The 24120-nt window shown below is 37.1% G+C and overlaps 1 protein-coding gene across 1 annotated transcript in view; it reads left to right on the top strand.

Moving 5' to 3' along the window:
* The window catches only part of CNTN3 (contactin 3), a 338845-nt gene that overhangs the window by 79089 nt on the left and 235636 nt on the right, over positions 1-24120 (top strand). The window contains exon 2 of the mRNA XM_059390166.1: positions 11458-11592. Coding sequence (XP_059246149.1) covers positions 11538-11592 — 55 coding nt within the window. The 5' untranslated portion in view covers positions 11458-11537. The remainder of the gene's footprint in view (positions 1-11457; positions 11593-24120) is intronic.

Genomic DNA, 24120 nt, shown 5'->3' with positions numbered 1-24120 from the left:
AGCCACCCAGGCACCCCTACACTGTGCTTTTGATGATGCTTAGATATCAGATGTAATTTTGATAAAAAAATTAAAGTGCCCAGTCTGTGTAATAGTAAAACTTAGAACTTAATTTGGAGACAAAACATCTCCCTCCAGCGTTCAGCTACTGGAGAGGGGAAGTCAGGAGTTAGAGAAAGAATTTTTTGGCTTTCCTTCTTACCTGGCATATCCTTATCCCCTCCCCTTAATTTGCTGATTCCAGTTTGGCTTAGTGTTTTACAAGGAAAGAGAAGAAAAAGGCCGGCCCCTGGTACTTGATGGATTTCATTAGAGTGATTTAAGATCATGGCACTTGACACTCGCCAGTAACGTAGAACTGCTGTTTTCTTTCATTGGTTCTTTCATGGGTTCTTTAGAGATCCCCAAACTTTGGACATGTCCCTTCTTCAGGTCTCTGTGGTGATACATGCCCACCCGACCTTGTCATTTCCTACTTCCTCAGCTGCCGGAAGTCCAGAGGTTCGCTAGCTTCCCTCTGGCAGGTCTCCTCCTCCTGCCTTGCCCCGTGTACTCCCCAGTGTGTATCTGGCCCCCGGGAAATGCCAGCCGCTCTGCTCCTGTCCTCTTTTAAGATCCATTTCCTTCGCACATTGCGTCTTCTGTTCCGCTTCAGCCTGCTCTTACTCTCCAGTGTGGTCCTAGACCCCGGCATTCCCTGAGTGCAGTTCTCTCTGGAGTCCTTAAAGCAGAGCTGCAAAGAAGTACCCTTCTTCCTGCCCCCAAGGGGGTGGGACTTACCAGAATTCTCTTCAAAGAAACATTTTTCAAAGCCTTCACTTAGTCTCCTGAAACCTCTCATGGGAACAGGGGTCTCAGAGTCAGACATATGGTTTTGCGGTATCTCCTTTGAAAAGTTGTTCCCCATTCTGTTCTGGAACCTCTCTTTCACGTGGGATGTGATCCCTACTGTGTCTGGGTGACCGAAGGAACTTCATGTTAACATCCTGTTGCAGACTTCTTTTCTCCACTCCAGAATCTTTTTATGGACCAGCATGCTTCTTGAGGGCAAAGATGATATTTTACTTTAAAATATCTTCTCTGTGTCTGTCCCTGACACGCTGTAGGCACTCAGTGAATGTTCTCATTCATTCAAAATTATGAGGGAAGAAATAGAATGGCCTTGCTGGGAATGCTGAAGGGTTCTTTCTAGTACTTTTCAACTCCCTTTTTCCTTTTTCTACTTGACTCTGGCAGTAAAATTATTTATACATTTTTGACCATGCTAGAAATGAAGTAATATTTTTTCTTTTAAAATTGTTTATTAATGTTTTATATTTATATATTTTGTATTAGGCAACCTAAATATGTATACTGAAGAAAATTTAAAATATATAATAATATATAATAATGCAAAAATATTTTATTCCTCTAGTCCCTGTTCCCAACTGCACAGTTCCTCCCCAGAAACAGCTGCTCTCTTCAGTTCTCACATATCCTTTCAAGCTATTCTCCATGCTTACAAACGTATATAGATATATGATTTTTGTCCCCATACAAAAAGTATCCTACTTCGCACACACTGTTTTATACCTAATGATTGTGATTTAGTGTGTCTTGGAGATATCTTGATTTAATCCTAAATAGTGTTGCTAAATTCTTCTTAATTTATGCCTGCAACAGGGGTGGTGTTTTATCACAGTGTATAAGCTTGAAATCAAGCAGAAGAACTGTTTATTTAAATAGCCCTGTCCTTTCCCTTGACAGAAGAAATTTAATTTCTTAAAAATTTAACGAAATTTAATGTGCTACAACTTAACGAACTGACTCCAATTGCCTATTATATTAATACAGAGTTTTAAAAATATATACAATATCAGCTCATACTTTATGGTTCCCTAATGGTCCTATTGCCTAAGCATTCCATTTCACACCTATTATGTGAAAAAAGATGTATAGAAAATACACAGAACCTGTCATCCTTTTTTAGGGAGGTAAATATTTTGACCGATCTGTGTGTCTCTTTATCCGAAGAATGGGGGTGATAATAGAATGTTTATGGATTATTCTGAGGATGAAATGAGTTAGTGTATGGACTGTACTTGAGAAATAACCCTCAATAAAAGGCAGTGGTTATTATATTCTATTCATTTTCCTTTCTGAAAGTTTGAAAATTGTCTTTGTAGAAAAACATTTCCATCATATTGTTATTAAGCTATTTTAAAATTCTAAAAAACATATGATGGCAAGGAATGTTGTTATGCAGACTTAGGAAAGGTACGTTGTTTCTCATCACCGTGTCATGAGGTCTACAATAATTTCCCATTTAATAAGAAGGAGAAGACTCATGCAGCATTTATAATTATGGAAAATTGTCTTTGTTCATTTTGTCCCTGTTTAATTTGGAAAATGTCAAGGATAAAAATATGTCATTGAATTTGCTTATTGTTTAGTTTTCCCATTATCACTAAATGTGGTGAGACCCCAAAGTCTAAGTCCCTTAATTAGGGCATGGATCTTTTCTTTCTTTTCTCCTTTCTCTTTTCCTTTTCTTTCCCTTCCCTTTTTAAAGGATTTTGTTTATTTATTCCAGAAAGACCGAGAGAGCGAGAGAGAGCACCAGCGTGGGGCAGGGAGAGGGAGAAGCAGACTCCCCATTGAGCAGGAAGCCTGATGAGGGACTCGATCCTTGGACCTGAGCCAAAGGCAGATGCTTAACCAATTGAACCAACCAGGCACCCCTTCTTCTTCTTCTTCTTTTTTAATTTAGAGAGAGAGAGAGAGCATGTGTGTGAGCAGGGGTGGGGGCAGAGCAGAAGGAAGGAGAAAATGCCAAGCAGATGCTACACTGAGCATCCAGCCTGACATGGGGCTTGACCCCACCACCCCAAGATCATGACCTGAGCCAAAACCAAGAGAAGATGCTCAACAGACTGAGCCACCCAGGTACCCTGGCAAGGTTCCTTTCAACAGATGTATTTAAAAAAAAAAAAAATCCCCAAAGAGCAACTTAGGTCTGATTATATTAGAAAAACATGAGACAATCTTTTTTTTTTTTTTTTTGAGGATAAATCTCGTGACCTCTCAGAACCTCTATTTTGTTATTTGCAAAATAAGGATGGTATTATCTACATTGTGTGTTCTTTGAGCAGTTTTTTAAAATTAATTAATTTATTTTTTATTTATTTTCAGCAACAGTATTTATTTTTTTTTGTATTCATTATTTTTGCACCACACCCAGTGCTCCATGTAATCTGTGCCCTCTCTAATACACACCACCTGGTTCCCCCAACCTCCCACCCACCCCACCACTTCAAACCCCTCAGATTGTTTTTCAGAGTCCATAGTCTCTCATGGTTCACCTCCCCTTCCAATTTCCCTCCAACTCCCTTCTCCTCTCTAACTCCCCTTGTCCTCCATGCTATTTGTTATGCTCTACAAATAAGTGAAACCATATAATAATTGACTCTCTCTGCTTGACTTATTTCACTCAGCATAATCTCTTCCAGTCCTGTCCATGTTGCTACAAAAGTTGGGTATTCATCCTTTCTGATGGAGGCATAATACTCCATAGTGTCTTTTTCAGGGGGTGAAGATTGCATTAGAAAATCCCGCCTTTTTTTTTTTTTTTTTTTTGAAATTCAGACTTGCTCCAAAACAAAAGTATTGTCCTGAACATTGAGCAAGGGGCAGCATTGCATGCCAAGTAGTCACCCATTCATTGGTGGAGAGATACTTGTAAAATAGCATGCCCTGGAAATGGCTATGCTCACTTGAGGTTAACATAAAGCAAGAATATTGAAGTTAAGCCCTCTTTGGAGTATATTTAGGAAGGGTTGACATTTTTGTCTAATCTTTTGAAGGAGGAAATGGGTTGGCATGTTTTGGTGGCTGTGTCTTTTCCCTTCAGCACATGTTTGGCTGAAGGCAGTGGAACCAATTGAAAAAAGGATATGTAATTTTTCCTGACATATCATCAGTGCAAATCTCTTTGAATTGAGGACAGGGAGATCTCTTTGAGTTGCTAGAGAAGATGTTTTTGAGTTGAGGACAAAGTAAAGAGGCTCTGAAATCAAACAAGGCACCTCAGAGTGTTCCGGCAGCGTTTTTACAGCGCTGACTCATCGACTCGATGTATGTGCAACGTGACTCTAGTTCTGTTTCTGCCTGTGTACACTGATTGCTGAAAGACCAAAAGGAAAAATTAACTGGATGTCACAGATGCCATGCCTCACTGTACCAAAAGCAACTTCATACTTTCAACTTCTTTGTCAAGCCTTCAACAGTAGCCTTATCCAAATATTTTTTAACAGATTTTTTTCTCTGTGTATAATTTATATTTAATTCTATTTTGATAGTCTCTATTCATCTCTGCATGAACAAAGAAACAAATTAATCTCTAAATAGTATACATTCACATGCATATTTGAACATCTGCATATATATATATCATATCTATGTGAAAGAAATTATTTTTCACTGTAGTAAAGCAATTGTGTACAAAAGTTGTATCCGTCTGTTTGTATTCAGGTAGGGAGGTAGGTGAATCCATAGCTTTGGCTAAGTCTTGGAGGGGGTCTTAACCTACAGCAGGTTATAAATCGCTGGTTTGTTTGTTTTTGTTTTTGTTTTGTTTTGTTTTTGTTTTTATTTTGGTTTTAGCAGATCTTAGTTTAGTTGGAGAAGGAAGCCATAGTCAAAATAACTGTAATGGAAGGTGTTGAAAATGTTGAGAATGAAGAAAAGAAAATCAGGTGCTGTAGGGGTCCTTGGGAGCACGAGATGACTTTTGGCTGGCATTTACTGTGCTTGCTGATTGTACCACTGTAAACACAGAACTGGGAAGATACCACCAGTCTTGGGCATGTTATTAGTTACCCTCTCCTTCCTGCTGAACATTTATGAACTGTATGGAGAATGCGTGTGTTGTCAGGAATCTTGGACTTAGGAGTCCAATGCTCATGTAAATTTCATTCCCTACCCATTCAGTTCCAGCAGGAAAGAGGTCTACAATGCAGACTAGATCACCTACATTTCACATGATGATTGTGAATGAAAACAAGGGAGGTAGATGATGCCTGATATCTGATCCAGCAGGATGTGAGATCGCATCAAACCCTAAAACTTATTTATTAGTTGGCTGCGATGGTATTATGGTTATATTCCATGACAGTGAGTTAATAGAAGTTCTAGAACACTCATAATTCAAAACCCAGCAAACTTTTATCTATCCATTAATAATTGAGTGTTCTACTGTAGTATAGGTCTCTAATCTGTTTTGGGGGAGGGTCTTGGTGGAGGGTGGGAAACCCACATATTCAAAGAATGGAATTTCTTTCTCACATGTCAGAGTGAGAGTTGTCTTTCTGTGGATGTGAGACATGTGTTAAGCAGTCCTTCTAGACAAAATTTCTGTAGGGTTTGTCTCATTGAAAAAGAGAGCTCTCATTAAGTGTCTATTACTCTGATATAAACGAAGCCAGATCATTCTCACGCCTAAATTTTCCACCACCTAAAGAAGCTTAACTCTGAGCATTTGCCAAGACTACATTCAAAGTTGTCCATATACTTTTAATATTATAAGTATATATCAATATTTCATGATACACAATCTTAGCAATTTTTGTAAAGTATGTGACAAAAGCCACAAATGGCCTCTTCTTTTAGAGCAACCAGGAACAACTATTTAGAGCATTTTTGGTTTTGATTCCAAGGTCTAGCATTTTTTTTTTTTTTTTTTTTTTAGCTCAGCTGACATTAAGAATAGATAGTACAGTTGTCAATATGTACTAAATTTGGGGGCTATTTAAAGATTGCCATGAGAATCGCGTTGTGAATATATTAAGCTGTAGCCCTCAGATGCAAATGTCTATTAGCAGAGAAAATTCTAAAAAGTCTATTTTTTCTTTGATTTAAAACATTCCTATGACTAGTAGAATATTTTAATGCGGCAAGATGACATTTTGATTTGTATTTGTCTTGCTTCAGTAGCTTCCTTTGTATTTATTTTAGCTTGGTGATTTCAGAAGTGGGACAAGTTTTATATGTCCCTTCTCTCCGTGACAATACTTAGCAATGCTGAGAAGTCAGGTTGTGATTGTATTAATTACTTTCATTATTTATAAAGTCAGTGCCCTACTTCAGCACTGATTAAAAGTGAGCAACATAATTTTTAGAAATAATGTTCCTAAATGAGGTTTTATTTTATGTTCAAACTTTATTCATTGTGTTTCTGTGTGTGTGTTTGGGTATGTGTGTGTGCATATTATAAGAAGATTGGAATATATATTTTTCTTCTTTTAAACCTGGGGGTTTGCCTAATATTGACTAGCCTCTGATTTCTATGAATTTGAAGGTAAGAATGAAACTGGTGTGTTGCAAAATGTTTTCTTTCCATCCTTTTATGTCTGATATAAATTATAATATGTCTGATTTGAATGTTCATTGATTGTGGCAATTACTAGTTAACACTGCAGTAACTTTTCAAAGGGTTTTATCTTGATAGTAGTATTCTTAGCCAGGCATATGAGATATACAACTAGGCATTATACATCTGCAGTCTCATTTCATACCACACTCAACCTGGGCCCCCGCATTTCATTTCAGTAACTTTGTTTCTGTTCTAGCAACAAGCCAGGAACCCTTAAGCCCCAAGGCCTTTGCATATTCTATTCCTTATTTCCACAGTGGACTGCCAAAATATTTAACCAGCAATAGGGCATGGCCACTGACCATTCAGAAGGGCCATGGACTAGAGCAAGTTCTGGAAGCCCCTTGCTTAGCCAGGGATTAACCTTTTATGTGATCAATGCAGGGTGTTGGAGTGGGGTGCTAGGGCAGTTCTTGGGAGATGAGGTGGTAGTTGATGGGAGAGGGTCCAGACAGTGATGAGTCACTAGCCTCTTTACCATCTCAAGGCCATACCAAGTATTTGTGTATACCTGGGAAATTTCTTCTTTCCTTTACCATTTAACATATACACACCTCTGATTATATATAATCTCTTCTTTTCTTCCATTATACTTTATTTCCTTAGAGGAGCTTCCCCGCTCTTCCTGATGAGGGCCATTCTCATTGAGCCTTTCGTAGAAACTTCTATCACTACATTTTACATTTCACAGTGGCTAGTTTATAAATACTTTGTATTGAATTTTATCATGTTTCCCTGCTTGTAGGCAGGAATTCCTGAAGACAGGAATCATCGGTGACCTGACAACCCCATCCCCCGTCAACCTTCCCTGAGTCTTGAAATTCCAGCCCTTACTAGGTGCTCAATAAGTATTTATTGAATGAATGAGTTTTCCAAAAGATTTTAGAATTTCTTTGGACACATTTATACTTTTAAAATTTAAGTGATATGCATGTTACTTTGGGGATGCATTGTTGGGAAGATAACATTTTTAAAAAAGATTTGTTTACTTATTATTTTAGAAAGAGAGAGAGGGCAAGTGAGGAGAGGAGCAGAGGGAAAGGGACATATAGACTCCCTGCTGAGTGTGGAGCCTGGTGCCAGGCTCTATCAATCCCATGACCCATGTGATCATGACCTGAGTTGAAATCACCAGTCAGACACATTCAACCGACTGAGACACCAAGGCACCCTGGAAGATACATATTTTTAAAAGATTTTATTTATTTATTTATTTATTGGAGAGAGAGAGTGAGAGAGAGAGAGTGAGAGCGCGCATAATTGGCAGGGGTTAAGACAGGGAGAAAAGCAGACTCCTGGCTGAGCAAGGAGCCTGATCGGGGCTCAATCCTAGGACCCCAGGATCACGACTGAACTGAGGTAGATGCCTAACTGACTGAGCCACCCAGGTGCCCCCCAAAAACATTTTTTTAAGTTACCATCTTTTTAATGCCTTTATACACATTTTTCTGAAGTGATTTTTCAAATGATGGCTAGATCCAAAGCTGTGACTTATCTTCTTGTTCTAACAGAAACGCTTTCACTCACATGAAGTCCAGTACAAAGATTTAATCTCTTGAGTTGAATTATTCATTGTTCTTAAAGCTCAGCAAGAAACATTAAAACTTGAAACTTGAAAGCCCACTACTGTATATACAGGATGTTTGGAACATTGGAACTACTAGTGATGGATGAGCTGTGTCCTACCTTCAGAGAGTATCAGTCTAGTAATTTTCTCCTTATCCTATTTGTAAGTGTTGGTAACATTTTCTTTCTTCACTGCAGTATCAGAACAGAGACCATATTTTGTTTTCTTTTTTCTTCTTTTAAGAACTTACTTATTTATTTATTTGTTTGACACAGAGAGAGAGAGAGAGAGAGACAGCAAGAGAGTGAACACAAGCAGGGAAAGTGGGAGAAGGAGAAGCAGACTCGCCACCGAGCAGGGAGCCTGACATGGGGCTCAGTCCTAGGACCCCAAGATCATGACTTGAGCCGAAGGCAGATGCTTAACTGACTGAGCCGCCTAGGCACCCCTACATTTTGTTTTCTATATGACATAGAACAGAGCTTCTAATAGTTACATGAATATGCTTTTTTTAAAAATAGGTAGTACATTTATGTATTTATTTATTATTTTTAAAGTAAGCTCTATGCCCATCATGGGGCATGAATTAATGACCATGAGTTCAAGAGTCGAATGCTCTACCAACTGAGCCAGTCAGGTACCCTTGGATGTTTTTTAATAATGATTATGATGACGGTACTACAGGGTGCTTTGTTAAAGTTTGTCTTTTCTTTTTCTTGACAATTCGAACTACTTGTTCTTTTTATGTTTGTTATTACCCCATCCTTTCCAAGTTCAATTTCATGTATAACCTGGATAGCTTTAAGTCCTCAGAGGAAGAGATACCAGTCCAGTCACTGTTATACTCCTCAAGCCTTTCCTCTGTTCAAGACTTATCCATTGTCTTCAGTCTTTAATAGATCTTGCAGTCACTCTCAATTTTTTTATGAATCTGACGCATCACATATATCATTGCATTTCATGTTTCATGCCTTTTATGACTGCCATTGTATTTGAAAGTTTTTTTTTTCTTTTTTATTTCTTGCCTTTCTACTTTGTGCACACACACGCATGTGTATGTGTGTGTGTGAGTTTGTATAGTTGTGCTACCCTTCTCATGGTTTCTGGACTACTTTCCTTACATGCTCAGTGATTACAAGGAGATTATAGCATTTATGGATGTCAGTTATAAGTTAAATGTAATCTCGAATGATTTCAGTTATCGTTCAAGTTAGTAAAAAACAATATGGACATAAAATGTGTCACTGACTGAGAAGAAATAAAAGAAGGAAGGCTTGGTATCTGAAAGCCTCTGATGCAAGTGGGGAAACTCAGCCACTGGAAAAGGTTGAGCAGTGTGACAGTTGATAATGGCAGAAAGTGTGCCCTCACTTGTGTGCTTAAATCGTTGAGTAATTTTGATCCTCAGTCTTTTGGGATCTGATGGTATGGAAAATAGCTTCAAAAACTCTCAGGTTCACGGGCCCACTGTAATAGACACTACATCTCCCCCACATATACCCTCTAGTTTTTCATCATGTCAGTGCACACACTGCTTTCAGTTGTCACCATATACATTTCTTTACCTGAAGCCATGTTTTTGGCCTCTGGAGCCATTACCCAGAAGTGCTGGGTAAAACTCCCTGGAAATAGCTTTCAAATGGTAACTAATGAGAGTTATTGTATAAATATTCCAGCTTCCTTGTCCATTGGCAAGGATAACTCTGGGCAACTCCAAATAAGTCTTGGAGGACTCTGAGGCATACACTCTACTGGGTCTGGACCTTCAGAGTTTCCCCAGTGAGAATAAGGTCCTGTCAAACCTAGGGATTGGTGGCTTTATTTCTTATCCTTTATTGGCTTCCTTCCTCCCCTTGTCTCCTTTCTTCATACCCTGACTCTTTGTCCTTTACCATCCAAGTAAGCTGCTTGCATCTGAATTCATTTAGCAGTGTTTGTGTTAGCAGAACCCAAGATATATGCAGTTTGTAGTAATGGGACTAGTGAGAGATGGTCACAGATCCCATGATGGTAAAAGTTACTAACTTGTTGTTCTTAGAACAGTAGTTCCCAGTTGTATTTCTACAGTTTCAGATTCCTGTGGATTAAATCATACCCAAATTCTGGAATTTTTGTTACAACCTCCATCTTACTTCCCATGCAAGAACATATATTAGATTACAAGCGCACAGGGACAACATTACTAGAGGAATGACTTATTTAAGATATTATGTACAAGTACAATTAATTGCAAGTTGTCATATTTTCACTATCAGAATTGTTATCTGGACACACTTGATTCTAGTCAAATACATCACATCACAAATCGGGATCCCTTGGTAAACTACCACTGTCTTGAGAAAGCTGAGATTTCTATCTCTGGTTCAGCAACAACTAATACAGCCCAATCCATAGCAACTGCTGAATCAGAGTTTTATATCTTTTCTGCTAATGTGGATGATAGTCAAAGCATCAGTTCGCCTGTATGGAACCAGCTGTGTTTCAGCAGTCCAGAAAAGATTATTCAATTTTAGGTGTGTAGATCTAGCCTACTTGATCATTGATTGTAACTTGAACTAGTTTCAAATGGCCGCGGGAAATGATTCAAGGTATCCATATATTTATTTTCTCTTTAATCAGCATATTCAAGTTCATGAAAATACAAGAAAGGAAAAAAAATTATTTCATTTTCAAGATTCTCAGACTGAACAGTCTCCACCATTCTCGTTTTTTGATCTGTTTTATGCAGTATATGTAATTGGGGGATTTTTATAATTGTCTCTGAAAAAAATAGGCTTAATATGAGCATTGATAATGCTATTTATAATTTGTATGTCTTATTAGGGATTCAGAGACAGTGAAAATGGTGCTTCAAGATATCTTCATATTTGACTCTTAGTTTTACCAAAATGTTATCATTAGAGCAAATGAGAAAGATTAGAATTTTAGGGTAATATATTATTTGTTCTAATTATTACCTAGCAAAAGTTTTAGTATTTGATATGTTAATATTTAATGCTTTAGTGTTGTTGAACATTTATAATTCTGTGAAACTGCTTCCAACTGCATGTCAATTACATGAAATATTTTTATTTTTTTAATTAATTTTTTTTTTTTAGAGAGAGAGCACAAATGAGGGAGGGGGAGAGGGAGAGAGAGAGAATGCCAAGTGGGCTCCATGCTTAGTTCTGAACCCCAGAGATGGGCTTGATCTCATAACCCTGAGATCATGACCTAAGCTGAAATCAAGAGTCGGACCCTCAACTGACTAAGCCACTCAGGTGCTGCACATAAACTGTTTTTAAAGTAACTACATTTCATTAATCTTCTCTTTTGTATCGCAAAAGATTTGTTTCATTTTAGGTTTTTTTTTTTTTCCATTTTAGGATTTTGAGTGGCTGTGAATGATACAGTTTTATGAAAAGAAGAAAATGTATTTTTTTAAAGCAGCTTTTTTTTTTTTTTTTTTTAAGTCTAACTTCTTTGTACATATATTTTACAGATTAAAGGATTTACCTGAAGACAAAGCATTCTATTCATCAGAGACTGGACAAGAGTTACTCTTGCTTTTGGCAATTAAAGATGATGTTGTCATGGAAACAGTTGATCCTGCTTTCATTCATTGGCTGCCTAGGAGGTAACAATAAGCTGTATTTTCTAAATGGAGGTTAGAACTATACATGAGCCATATGTTAAATAATTTTTAAATGTTGAAATTATACTCCATCAGTAGCAAAGAGAAGCAAATGTTTTTCCCATAAAGAAATTTTTAATTTCCTCTTCTGAAAATCAGTTCTCTTCCCAATTCCCTGATTTTCACAAGCCTTTCTATCTCCATAGCAGAGATGCCTAATAATACAAACCTACTGTAGTATGATAACTGTAACAGTTAATCAGAATTTGAGAATGTTAATTTATGACTTTTTTCCCAGAAGGAGCTAAAAGTTGTAATCTCTAGAATACAATTGAGAATGTAAGCTTTTTTAAAAAAGCCAGTATTTTCATATACAATCTTTAAAAAGAATATGATTTTTACTCTTGCAAACAACTTATTTTAGGAATAAAAAATATTCTTTTTTCTTTTTTAGTTTTTGAAAATTTTAAATCTAGAACAAAATAGAAAAAGGAATGAGTCACATATCAGTTATATGAAAGCATCTATCATAAATTATTTGATGTATTTCCTTTTTGTTTTGTTTTCTGGAAGAGTAGCAAAGTAAAAGAAAAATTTTTAAAAATAAAGTGGTATATGTACTACTATTAATTTTTTTGGTTTCCTTACTGTTTTCCTTCTTTGTACTAGAAATAACAACGAGCACATTAAAAAAAAACCGAAAAAAAATAGTAAATGTGCACATACATTCCATTTATGTTTGCTTTTATTTGAATATTATACCATTTTATTGTATTTTTTCTGTCCATGTGTCTGTGTGTGTTTCCTTTTATTTGCCTGTTTGACTCATCCCTCTGAAAATAAGTTCCAGAGATCATCACCCTGTAAAAAATTCATTGTCCATCTCTTGAGGAGACAACCAGTTTTCTACCTAAGCACAATTCCTTTAGGATACCTAAGGAAACTAATTACAAAAGTAGTCTGTCACTTTTCTTTTCTAAGAATGCAAAATTGATGTGGAATGAGGACAAATGTATTGTCAGATTAAGCATGTTACTTGAAGAAGTACATTTATTGGTGTAGATTTTTAAGCTCTTATGTCAAACTTAAAACATTTTTCACGTATTTAAATGAAAATATATGGCAAAAATTCATAATCAGTAAGAGATTACAAAATAAAACCTCCAACTTTTGAAGTTTTTGTTTCTTTTAAATCGGTTTTCCCCTGTGATGTCTCAGTCTTGCTTCTAAATTATCTTTGACTGCCACTAATCTGCATCTAGGGAAGAAGGGTCAAGTATTTATAGATGTTTGCCTTTCCAAGTGATCATTGGAGAAAGATCAACACAGATATCAAGACTAAAATGCCCATTTCTTGGATTCCTTTTTTCATTTACATAATTTCAGATTTGAGTTTTATTGTTGTAGAGGGGACCAAAATGAAAGGGATTGTACTACCACAATATTATTACTCACCACATCAAGTTTCATAGGGCAACCTTGAAATTTCCCAACTAACTGAAAAGAAGATAAACGCAGGAAGTGGAAGTGTAGCCACAGAAAACAAGATCACTTTATCAATGGCTTAAAATTTTCCATTGTAATTTTAACCATGTCCAGTTTGCATTGATTGTTTCAGCATTTTTGGGAAATGTTTTACATATTTTTTGAGCAAATTTATAAGAACAAGTGGTGTCCATTTTGCTAGAATGTTAAGACATCATAAAACAATTAAAGGTCAACTTGATTCTCTGGATATGTTGATAAAAAAATCTATAAGGATTTGTAGGAAAGAATTGGATTAATATATAATAAATTTTAGGTAGAGTTATTTAGAAAAGTGGTAATTTTTATAATTATAGAGAAGAATTGGGCTTTTACCAATTTTCTGGAACATTGATTGTATATAGTTCTTTACATACTTCGGTACTCCTCTAGGATCTATAAAATTTAGGTTAAGAGGTTTGTAAGTGTGATATTTTGCTAATCAATATGGGTCATTTTTTATATGTATTTTTTATATGTATTAATACATTTTTTATGTATTAAATTTGAAACTCTTTCATGATATAGGGACTGTCTTACAACAAATGGCAAGCAAAAACACTTTGTGGGAATTTGCTTACTTAGAGTGGTGTTCAGCCAATGATATAAACCAGATAAACACAGCAAATGTTTGACAATTTGCATTTTCTGTCTTCTCATATTTAATCTTTTCAATTTCCATTATTTTATACATTTTTTTCCATTTCTTTCTGTTTTGTCTCTGCATGCTTCCTCCTGCAACAAAGAGGCAAAAAGGCAAAAGTAATTTCTGGCCAGGACTTTTTCTTAGGATGCATTTGACTGATTTTCTTAAAAAAAAAAACAAAAAACCATTAGGCTTCAAACATACTTTTTTGGGCATCTGTTTATGCAACATACATTGTCTTCAGTGAAGAAAATTGACAGAGCTCTTTGTCCTTGTGGGATTTATGTTTTCTCATGGTGAGGTGGAATGTGGCATTAAGTTAGAAGATGATAGTGCAATGGGGAAGAGAAGCAAAATATGGTGAGAGTGTGGGAGATTGGGATGTGGATTGCCATTTTAAATAAGATCAGTCTTCATCAAGAAGTTAACATTTGAACAAAGACTTAGAGGTGAGCAAGTTGACCTTGTGGATATTTAGAGAAGAGAGCTCCAGGCAAAGTCAACAGTCCATGCAAAGGTTCTAACATATGTCAAGCTGAAAAGCTAGCCTGGTTGGACCGGGAGGGAAGCAACAGGTGAGAGCCAAAAGGTAATGTGGGGATGGATATAGCAGAAAATAAGTAAATGACTGAGAAGATTTAGAACTTTTATTCTAACTGGCCCCAGGAGCCATAGCATGGTTGGAATAGAGAAGTGATTTGATCTCACTTATTTTTTAAAAGAGCCTTGCTGGACCTTGTGTTGTGGATTAACTGTAGAAGGCCAAGTGAGCAAGCAGAGGCACTAGTTAAGAGTGCAGCCATCAGTCAAGGGTGACGGCAGCTGAATTCAGAGTGGTGGTAGGGTTGGTGGTCAAATTTTGGGTTTATTTTGAAGGTAGAATCATGACTCTTTGCTGGTAGGATAGATGTGGGGTGTGAGAGAAAAGGGTGAGTTGAGGATAACTTGAAGGTTCTACATCGCTTTGTGTTTAGAGCAAGTTACCTCAGTTTACCTCAAGAGGTGTGCCTTGTGAGTGGAATGAAGACCCAGAACAAAGCATGGGTTACAGTTTTCCACTAAAATTAATTAATTTTAATTTTTAATTTAAAAAATTTTTTTAAATTTAAATTTAAATTTTTTATCCACTAAGTAGTGGGTAAAAAAGTCAACTGAGTGGATCATGACCAGTGTTTCTTATTAAAATGGGTAAATTAGAATTAAAAAGGGTTGGAGTAGGATCTATCAGCATGCACTGGTCAGTTGGTAAGTATATTCTGCTGAGCCCTTGTAGGCCTTTGGAATATAGCAGTGAAAAAAAAAAAATCCAACAATATCCTAATTCTTCTAAAGCCTTCCTTTTAATATGTGTGTTGAGTCCTGATAGTTCATGTATTTCTCACTCAGTTGCTGTCAAAAAAGTTTAAGAGCCGGAGACCTAAGGAGAAAGGAGATAGAGAAGAGAACCCTCCTGCATTTTGAGAAGAAGCCAGGAAAGGAAGGAACAATAGTAATGACAGCAAAGTTAATAATACTAATGATATTAATGGATGGACCTCATTCTGTGGAAGCCCTTTACTTAGCTCCTCTAATTCACAAAAATAGTGAGATAGAATAGTATTACTTCTATCTTAGAGACAAGGAGAACAGTCTCTAAGATTTTAAGTGACGTTCCTAATCTTTGTGGTTATATCAAGATGTCTACTTGTCTTTGAAATCAAAGTATAATACCCTACTATAATCGGTAGTACCTACTACTTCATTAATTTATTTTTTGGAATAAAGCCAGGGTATAAGCCATGAAGTAAGAATCATCAAGAACTCAAGGAGATTGTTGTTTCATTACTTAATTACCTGTTAGTTAATTGCTTAACCATATTAGAAACTGTAGATGTTTACTGCCCAATATGGAAGCCACTAGCCATGTGTGGCTAGTCCAAAATGAGTGTACTGTAAGTATAAACTGCACACAGTTTTTCAAAGACTTGGTACCAAAAATATTAAGATTTAAAATGTCTCAGTAATTTTATATTCATTAGATGCTGAGAAGATAATATTTTAGATATATTTGGTTAAGTAAAGGTATTATTAAAATTAATTTCACTTGTTTCTTTTAACTTTTTAAATGTGGATCCTGGAAACTTTAAAGTATGTGTGTAGCTTGCCTTTTATTTATTTTGGACACCATAAATCTAGACATTTATGAAATAAAAACCTGACCATTTTACAAATGTTTTTTGCCATGTACTACCCCAACAGGAAACCAAATGAATTAAGATAATGGGACTTTTTGATTTCATATGGGAGTACGTCCTGAGAATGGATTGCCTTCATATACTAAATTCATTGTAGGATGAGTTCAGATTTCACGTGACATTGCTTGGTGACTATAGACAAGCCCTTAATCAATGCATGTGGAATTTCTAGACTTTACAGACTATATTCTATTGTGTTTTTCGTTTTAATCCTCTAGTAGGACTAGTTGAGTAAATATAAGTCTTTTGGAAAGAGATATTTCCTTGGATAACTGAAATCATTGTTGATGCCTAGTTAAAACACCATATGGAAAATATATTTCTGTAAAAGTTCCAAGGGGTTCTTATTTCATCAAATTCTTCTCTTAAAATTTTAGTGAATAACCAGTATGTTAGGATCTACTGGCACTTTATAATATCTAAAAACTACTTGTGAAAATAAGTAGCCATTAATCTGAGAAGGGAGGATGATCTTCAGTTGTCCTGACAGTGGATCTTGTGGTGGTGGTTCCAACACCTACTCTGTTCTGCAGTATGAAACAGCCATGGAGCTTGGGTAAGACTGGTACCATGCAAAGCTCCAAAGATGGACCTGTCTCATTTGCTCCAGTGACTGGCCTCAATTGCTAAGCTTGTGGCAAATTTTTGGCCATAACATTTTGTTCAAACTTTGTGGAAAGTGCCCTGTCTCCTACTGTGTCTAAGTGATGAATCCTAAAATCCCAATTGCTGCAGGTGGCCATCCTGTAATCAGAAAAACCAGCCTGAGGGAAGTGCTGATTTTGTGCCTATGGATCAGAGATAGCAGAAGAAACCAGCTCTTCAGTGATATTATACCTACGTAGCTATAGTCCTGGCTTAAATAGTGTAAGAAACAATAAACACCACCCCCCCAACCACACCAACCCCCGTAACCTAGCCTAGTCTCTATTCTGCAAGCCTTATTAACCCATAAACTTTATTTGCCTCTTTCAAGAATTAGCAGCCAATGCCCCTCATCATGTCCCTAAATGTGTCATAGATGAGACCATAGATTACGCCTTAGGAGATGATTCAGATCATATTGATTAAATAATTTTTTAAGAACTGTTGATACGTAATTAAAGATAAAATGTATCATCACCAAACATGAGCCTTGGCTTCCTTTAATAGTATGGATTTAGTAATGGACAACATCCGCGAACAATACAAACAAAATTCACGTGTTTGGGCTGCATTTGAAAATCATAGTCTCTGCTTGTTTTAAAGTCAATAGTTTGTGGCAAAGGACACGACATCTTTGAGTGCCCGAATCCCATGATCCATCCTGGTCTTTGTCACCTTAATGTGAATCACCTTCTGTGCTAAGCTTTCATCCCGTCTTGGCCAAGGAAAGCTTTAAAAGCAAAATAAACTTTTTAAGTCCTTCCTGAAGTAATTGAGGGGTATTTTTCAATTGCTTTAATGATGCCACCCCACCCTTGTAATCACTGAGAAAATGAGTGTGTGGTGTTGCATGTAGCACTTCAAGTAAACTGTCGCCATAAACTCCAATGACTGTCATTTCTTCTGTGGTATTTGCGTGCAGTGTAATATGATTTGATGGCACTGATACTGGTGAAATGGAGATGATGCTGATCTATGCTTATAAATCTTGACATCCTCCTTGTTTTCACCGATAAACTTATTTCAAATCATCCTCCTCACTTGCAGCACCCTAAATCTTGAAATGCTTTTCATTTATCCCATTTAAATCTTGACAGTTTATCAGGGTATGAATGTGAAAATCTGGAGAAAAACAAGGCAGGCATTGTTGGCATAGTTTGTTCTTATAACCTTGATCATTGATAACCCCACATATTGGATTTTTGTAAGCTTGAGGGTGACTAGGAAAACATTTCAGGGACTTACAAAATAATGTGCATTGGAAATGCTGTTAGAGTTCAGGAAACGCATAACATTAAATAAAACCCACAATTTTATTTAGCTCTTAAAGTAGCTATTGTCGCAAATGTATCAGTTGATTAATTAACTGACTCCTGGAAATGCAGTGCTCGTTCAAACTAACTTAATTGACTATTGCCTAAGTGATAAGCTGTCTTAAAGTACTCATCACATAAAAGTGTTTTTAAGTATCTCTGGGTATATTTTGTCTTTCTGTGAGCTTTTAGCAGAGCTAAAAGGATTGGCTTTCTGCTGTGTACAGATGCAGTTTTTATTAACTCATGAATAATGGCAAATTCATGAACACACGCATAAGCAAACCCATGTGTATGCATTTACACAAGGCACTACAAAAGGAATCCTGATTTTGGTCAGTAGCATTCATCTTTTGAACATACTGATGAGTAGGGAGAAGGCAGTGTTTATGCTGTGACGGAGGGTGTCCCTAAATGACACTTCCTTGTCGTTCTCGGTTTTCACCACTTGCAGCTCAGTTTTCCATAGTCTGCTCCAGTCTTTATCATCTTTCACTTGAACTATTGCCCTAACCTTGCCCGTCATCTCTTTGCCTTCTTTCTCTTCCCTTCTGCAGTTTATCCCACACACTGCAACCCTGGTTCTCTTTTGGAACAGCCATTCAGCAGACATTTCCCAAGTGTAAGGCATTGTGATAAGTGGTATTGAGGAGGCTAAGATGGATTGGGTTGCTGTCTGTCTAGGAAGGAAAGGAGACACATGTAAACAGTGAGAGAAGAAAAATGCTAAGATTTAAAATCCTATTTAAAAAAATGCTGATAAAAGAGACTAGAATGGAATGGAAGTTCTCGGAAGGGAGAAGGTACAGAAATGAAAGTTGGGACACCTGGATGGTATAATAGGTTAAACATCCAACTCTTGGTTTTGGCTCAGATCATGGTCTCAGGGTTGTGAGACTGAGTCCCACATTGGGCTCCACAGTCTGCATGGAGTCTGCTTAAGACTCTCTCTCTCTCTTTCTCTCCATCCCTCCCTGTTGTGCTTCTCTCTCTCTCAAATAAATAAAAAAAATCTTTTAAAAAAAATGAAGAAGGGAGGCATCTGGGTGGCTCAGTGGGTTAAAGCTTCTGCCTTCAGCTCAGGTCATGATCCCAGAGTCCTGGGATCGAGCCCCACATCGGGAGTCTCTGCTCAGCAGGGAGCCTGCTTCCTCCTCTCTCTGCCTGCCTCTCTGCCTATTTGTGATCTCTGTCTGTCAAATAAATAGTTAAATCTTAAAAAAAAAAAAAATGAAGAAGGATGGGGCGTCTGGTTGGCTCAGGAGGTTAAGCCTCTGCCTTCAGCTCAGATCATGATCTCAGGATCCTAGGATCGAGCCCTGCATCGGACTCTCTGCTCAGTGGAGAGCCTCCTTCCCCACCTCTCTCTGCCTGCCTTTCTGCTTACTTGTGATCTCTCTCTGTCAAATAAATAAATAAAGTCTTTTAAAAAACGAAGAAGGAAAAATATTCATGGGTAAGACAGCATTTGACCTGGTTCTTAAAATAAAAATAGAGTGAACATGTATTGAGTGCTTTACTTGGTACCAAGCATTGAGCTATGGGCCTTGTGTAGATTATATCATTTAATTCCTTTGGCAACCTTCTGAGCTTTATACTGTTATTATCCCTGTTTTATAAATGAGGGACTGATAGCTCTGACAAGTTAAGGAACTTTCTAAAATTCAAATAGCTAACAAAAGTTTCAGCCAGAATTTACAAACCAGTCTAGAAGACCGCTTCACTCCACAGCCCATGGATATAACCGTTATGTTAAAATTGGACATAACCTAAGAGAATGGAACAATGTGTTAGTCTATTTAAGCTGCATAGGCTTGGTGGCTTTAAAAACAGAAATTTATTTCTCATAATTCTGGATGCTGAGACATCTAAGGTCAAGATGCCAGTTGATTCATTTCCTGGTGAGGTCACTATTTCTAGCTTGTTGACACCTGTCTTCTTTCTAGGTCCTTACATGGCAGGGAGATTAAGCTCTTTGGTCTCTTCTGGTTGGGACACTAATCTTTTCATGAGGGCCCTATCCTCGTGGCTTCATATAAACCTCATTACCTCCCAATGTCCCCACCTCCTAATACTGTTAAATTGGGGGATAGGGCTTCAACATATGATTTGGGGGAGGACACAGACATTCAGCCCATAAAAGGCAAGAAGGATTATTTAAGTGTGGAGAAAAGTATGACATAGAATTGGTTGCTGGTTATCCATGGCAAGTATGGAATAGCTTTGATTATAATGACAACTAATGTATATTGAGGCTTTCTTACATGTCAGCCCCAACTTAGGCTTTCTTGCATGTCAGCCCCAACTTAAGCAATCTATTTCTGTTAATCTATTTAATTATTGCAAAGACCCTTTGAGATAGGTATTATTATAAATATTATTACTTTATAGAATAGAAGGAAACTGAGGTACAGAGAGATTACTACCTTGCCTAAAGTTACATGCCATTATTAAGTGTAACCACATTTCAAACCCAAGCTGTTATTTCTGTAGATCTACACTGTCCAATATGGTAGCCATATGTGACTATTGGGCACTTGAAGTATGGCTAATCCAAACTGAGATTTGTTTTAAGTGTAAAATAGAGTTTCACAGACATATTTTGAAAAATGAATGGATTACATCCCAATAGCAATATTTATATTGACTGAATATTGAAAAATATTAATATATTGGGTTATTTATAATACATAATTAAAGTTAATTTCACCTGTTTCATTTTCCTTTTTATTTCCAAACAATGCAAATTTTATATATGTCATGTATTTTTTTTATGAGAACATTTAGGTTCTACTCAGCAAATTTCAATTATATGATATGGTATCAAATAGAGTCATATTTCCATTGGAAACTAGGGCTAGAAATTGTTAAGCAGGGAATGATAAGAGTCTTGAATTTGCTGTAAGACCATTGTCCACAAAGGATATTTGTAGGATAGAAAGGAAGGAAGAAAAACTTAAAGAAAATGCCCACTTTGGGGTTATTGTGGTATATGAAGTGAGGGAAAACTTATGCCCAAAGTAGGGCAGTTGGAATCATAAGGTAAGGTGGGAGATGGGAGAAATTACAGAGTTAAAACTGAAAAGGTATGACAAACAACTGGATGGTTGTACCTGATGAGGGAGAAGAGATTATCGAAGAAGACCTTTGAGGTTTCCAAATTGAGCAGGGCGGTAATGAGGCAATTAAAGGAAATAATAAACACAGGAGGCAAGAATTTGGATGTGTTTTGAGCATACTGAGTTTTGAAATGCTCAAGGAGTGGGTGGTTTGAGTTGCAAGTCTGTAAAAATCAAGAGTAGATTCCAGTGTTGTGAGGTAGGGTTGTGGGGGGAGCACTTGGTATCCCAGCAGGAGATTGAGACGGGGAGGGGTTTTCATTGTGATAGCAACTGGGGAGCCTGTTTAAGCCTAATGGGTGGAGAGTTACAGGAGGTAGACCGAACCCAGGGGCAGATATGACAGGAAAGGAAAGACAGAGCAAAGATACGGAAGAACTCCTCCAGGTTAGCAAGATAAAGTGGAAGTTGAGGAATTATTTCAGGAAAAAAGAGAGTTGGAAGAAGATAGAGTTAGAAAAAGCTACTGAGACTTGTGAACAATAAGCCATTGGAGCATCTGCGTGGCCCAGTTGATTAAGCATGTGGTTCTTAGTTTTAACATTGGTCAAAATCTCAGGGTTGTGAGAGCGAGTCCCCATTGGGCTCTACACTTTGTGCCAATTCTGCTTGAGAGTCTCTCTGCCTCTGCCCCTCCGACTCCCTTGATCCTCCCCATGCACTCCCCCGACTCACGCTCTCCCTCTCCTTCTTTCTCATGTAAATAAATAAACCCTTAAAAAAAGGGGGGGGCCTGAGTTACCGGAGTGCATATCTTTTAAGGAAGAAATACTTGGTAAGGAAGAAAGAAAATACATTGATAACAGTAATCTTTGATAAAACAGGGTTCTATTTACATCCATACACATGCGTATAGTTTTGTATATACACTTGTGTATTCCAGGCCATGCCCATCTTGTAAATGAGAACAGTGTGGCTTATTGGGGCCCTTTTCCCTCCAGTCACATGACCAATTCATGACTCAGTGGCTTCTTGACCTAGATTGCCTAAATTTCCCCCCTATGAAGCTTTGAACTGCACTAAGCCTTTCTTGGGTACGGTGTGTTGAACATTGGTCCTTTTACAGAAAGAACCAATGTTTCCTTCTGGAGAGTATTGTTTTTGACCAGCGTTCAGAAGATAGGTGTATATGTGCATGACAGCCTAGGTGTACATTGGAAGGATATGTCAATTAAAAACACTTCTGTATATTTGCTACTTCTTCCAGCTACCCTTAAGGTGAAGAGCCTTAAGAGAATGGATAGAAACTGAAGCGTCCCAGGGTGGTTGGGCTATTGAAAGTGGTTCTTTCAATACTGAGCTACTCTAAGTCAAAATACTTGACACTTCATTAGTAATATGTAACCAGAACTTGCCTTGGTGTGCCAAATGGCTTAGGAGATCAGAATCCCATTTGTTTTTCAATGGGATTGATCATTGATAAGTCCTAGTCCTGGCTTCTGTGTCTATTTTGTCTTTCCCTTTAGAAAATCCTACATGGCTTTTCTGGAATGAATTGTGAGCATGTACTAATGTTATTGCTTCAAGTAACTCTTGGTGATTTATCTTACATATTGCTGAGTGTTTGGGAGATTGGGCTCTTAAATATAGTGTGCATTTCCTTCATTCTCTATTTGTACCATCTTGCTAATCATTCTATGAGTTTGATTATATAAAATACTCATGTGTAGAACTAGACCATTTATTTCTTCACTGTTCCAGTTTCAGTCCATGTCTTTAAGCTTGCATAAAAGTAATGACCACTCCTCGGTTGTCCTCACTGGCAAGTACAATGCAAGGAGTTTATGTGTTTTTCTCTAATTTCACGTCAACTCTGTAGTATCCATTTTCCACATATTTTCTATTTTCTATTTCCTTGAAGTCTTAAAACTTTTCTTTTTGCTTAATGTACCATTCAAGCACTCTAGCAGTGAAAAAGCCTGCAAGGGTATTCCTTGGGGATCCTTTCCCTGACTTCCTAAAGCGACCTGTCATTGACCACCCATCCGTTGAGAGCCTCACCCACACCCCCAACCCTGGCCGTTGACATGTATAAATTAAAATCTTAGACATAAAAAACTGCCCATTCAGAGGAACCAGTTCTGCCTCTGCATTACTTTCAAATCCAAACCCCAACTCAAAACCTGCAGAATATTTTAATTTGAAAACTAGCCAGGCTCTTTGTTCTTGTGTTGTCAGTGAGCCCTAACTTCTCATGTGCCTTTTCTTTTCCCCCTCATGAATGAGATATGCAGATACAATTTAGGTTTACTTCTGCATGTTGTTTCCTTTGAACATCAGCTGACACTTTAAGTTTGAGACAATGTCAAGTGAAAGAATTCTGTGATTAGATATGCATCATAGGATGCTATTTTCGATAGAGATATTTTTAAATTTCAAATTACTTTATGAGGACAGTAAGTGGTAGGGAACAATCAAATTATGTACACATCTTAACATATGTACATATCTATGTCTGTAATTTGAAGAAACTATGGGAAGAGATAGTTGTTTTATGTTTTGTGATAAAACTTTCATCATTTTCAAGCAATATCACATTACTAAATAGGTTCTAGAGTTTTTATTTTTCAACTGTGGCAAGGAGAGGCTGAGCCAGTTTTGCTAGCTGCCCACTGATTGCCAGTATTCTGGCAGCTTCCAATGTCCACAAGGAATACGGCATTAATTTCTCTGAACAGTGTTAATGAAAACAAGAAGGCAAATGACTTACAGACATGGATGAAATGTTAGAATTCATCTGTTCATCAGTAAATAAGCATATACATGAAAATGATTCTGTAACCTTATTATTTATCAACTTTTTTTCATTAATCAAATCATTGATGCAAGAAATGAAACTAAAATAACTCTACCATTGCACTGCATGTTTGTGAAATTTCGTGTCATTCCAGTTCTACTATTCATAAAATTCATGATACATGGTTGAGATGAAAATACTGGTGATAATGAAATGTTTGCACAACAGTCTGTATCTGAAGAGCATGTACTGAGTGTAAAACAGTGAGCTTCTTGGTCATGCTGCATTGTGGATATTTACTGCTTACAAAGAA

Source organism: Mustela nigripes, chromosome 2 (assembly GCF_022355385.1).
Source record: "Mustela nigripes isolate SB6536 chromosome 2, MUSNIG.SB6536, whole genome shotgun sequence".
Lineage (NCBI taxonomy): Eukaryota > Metazoa > Chordata > Mammalia > Carnivora > Mustelidae > Mustela > Mustela nigripes.
This window is presented reverse-complemented; position numbering and strand designations above follow the sequence as displayed.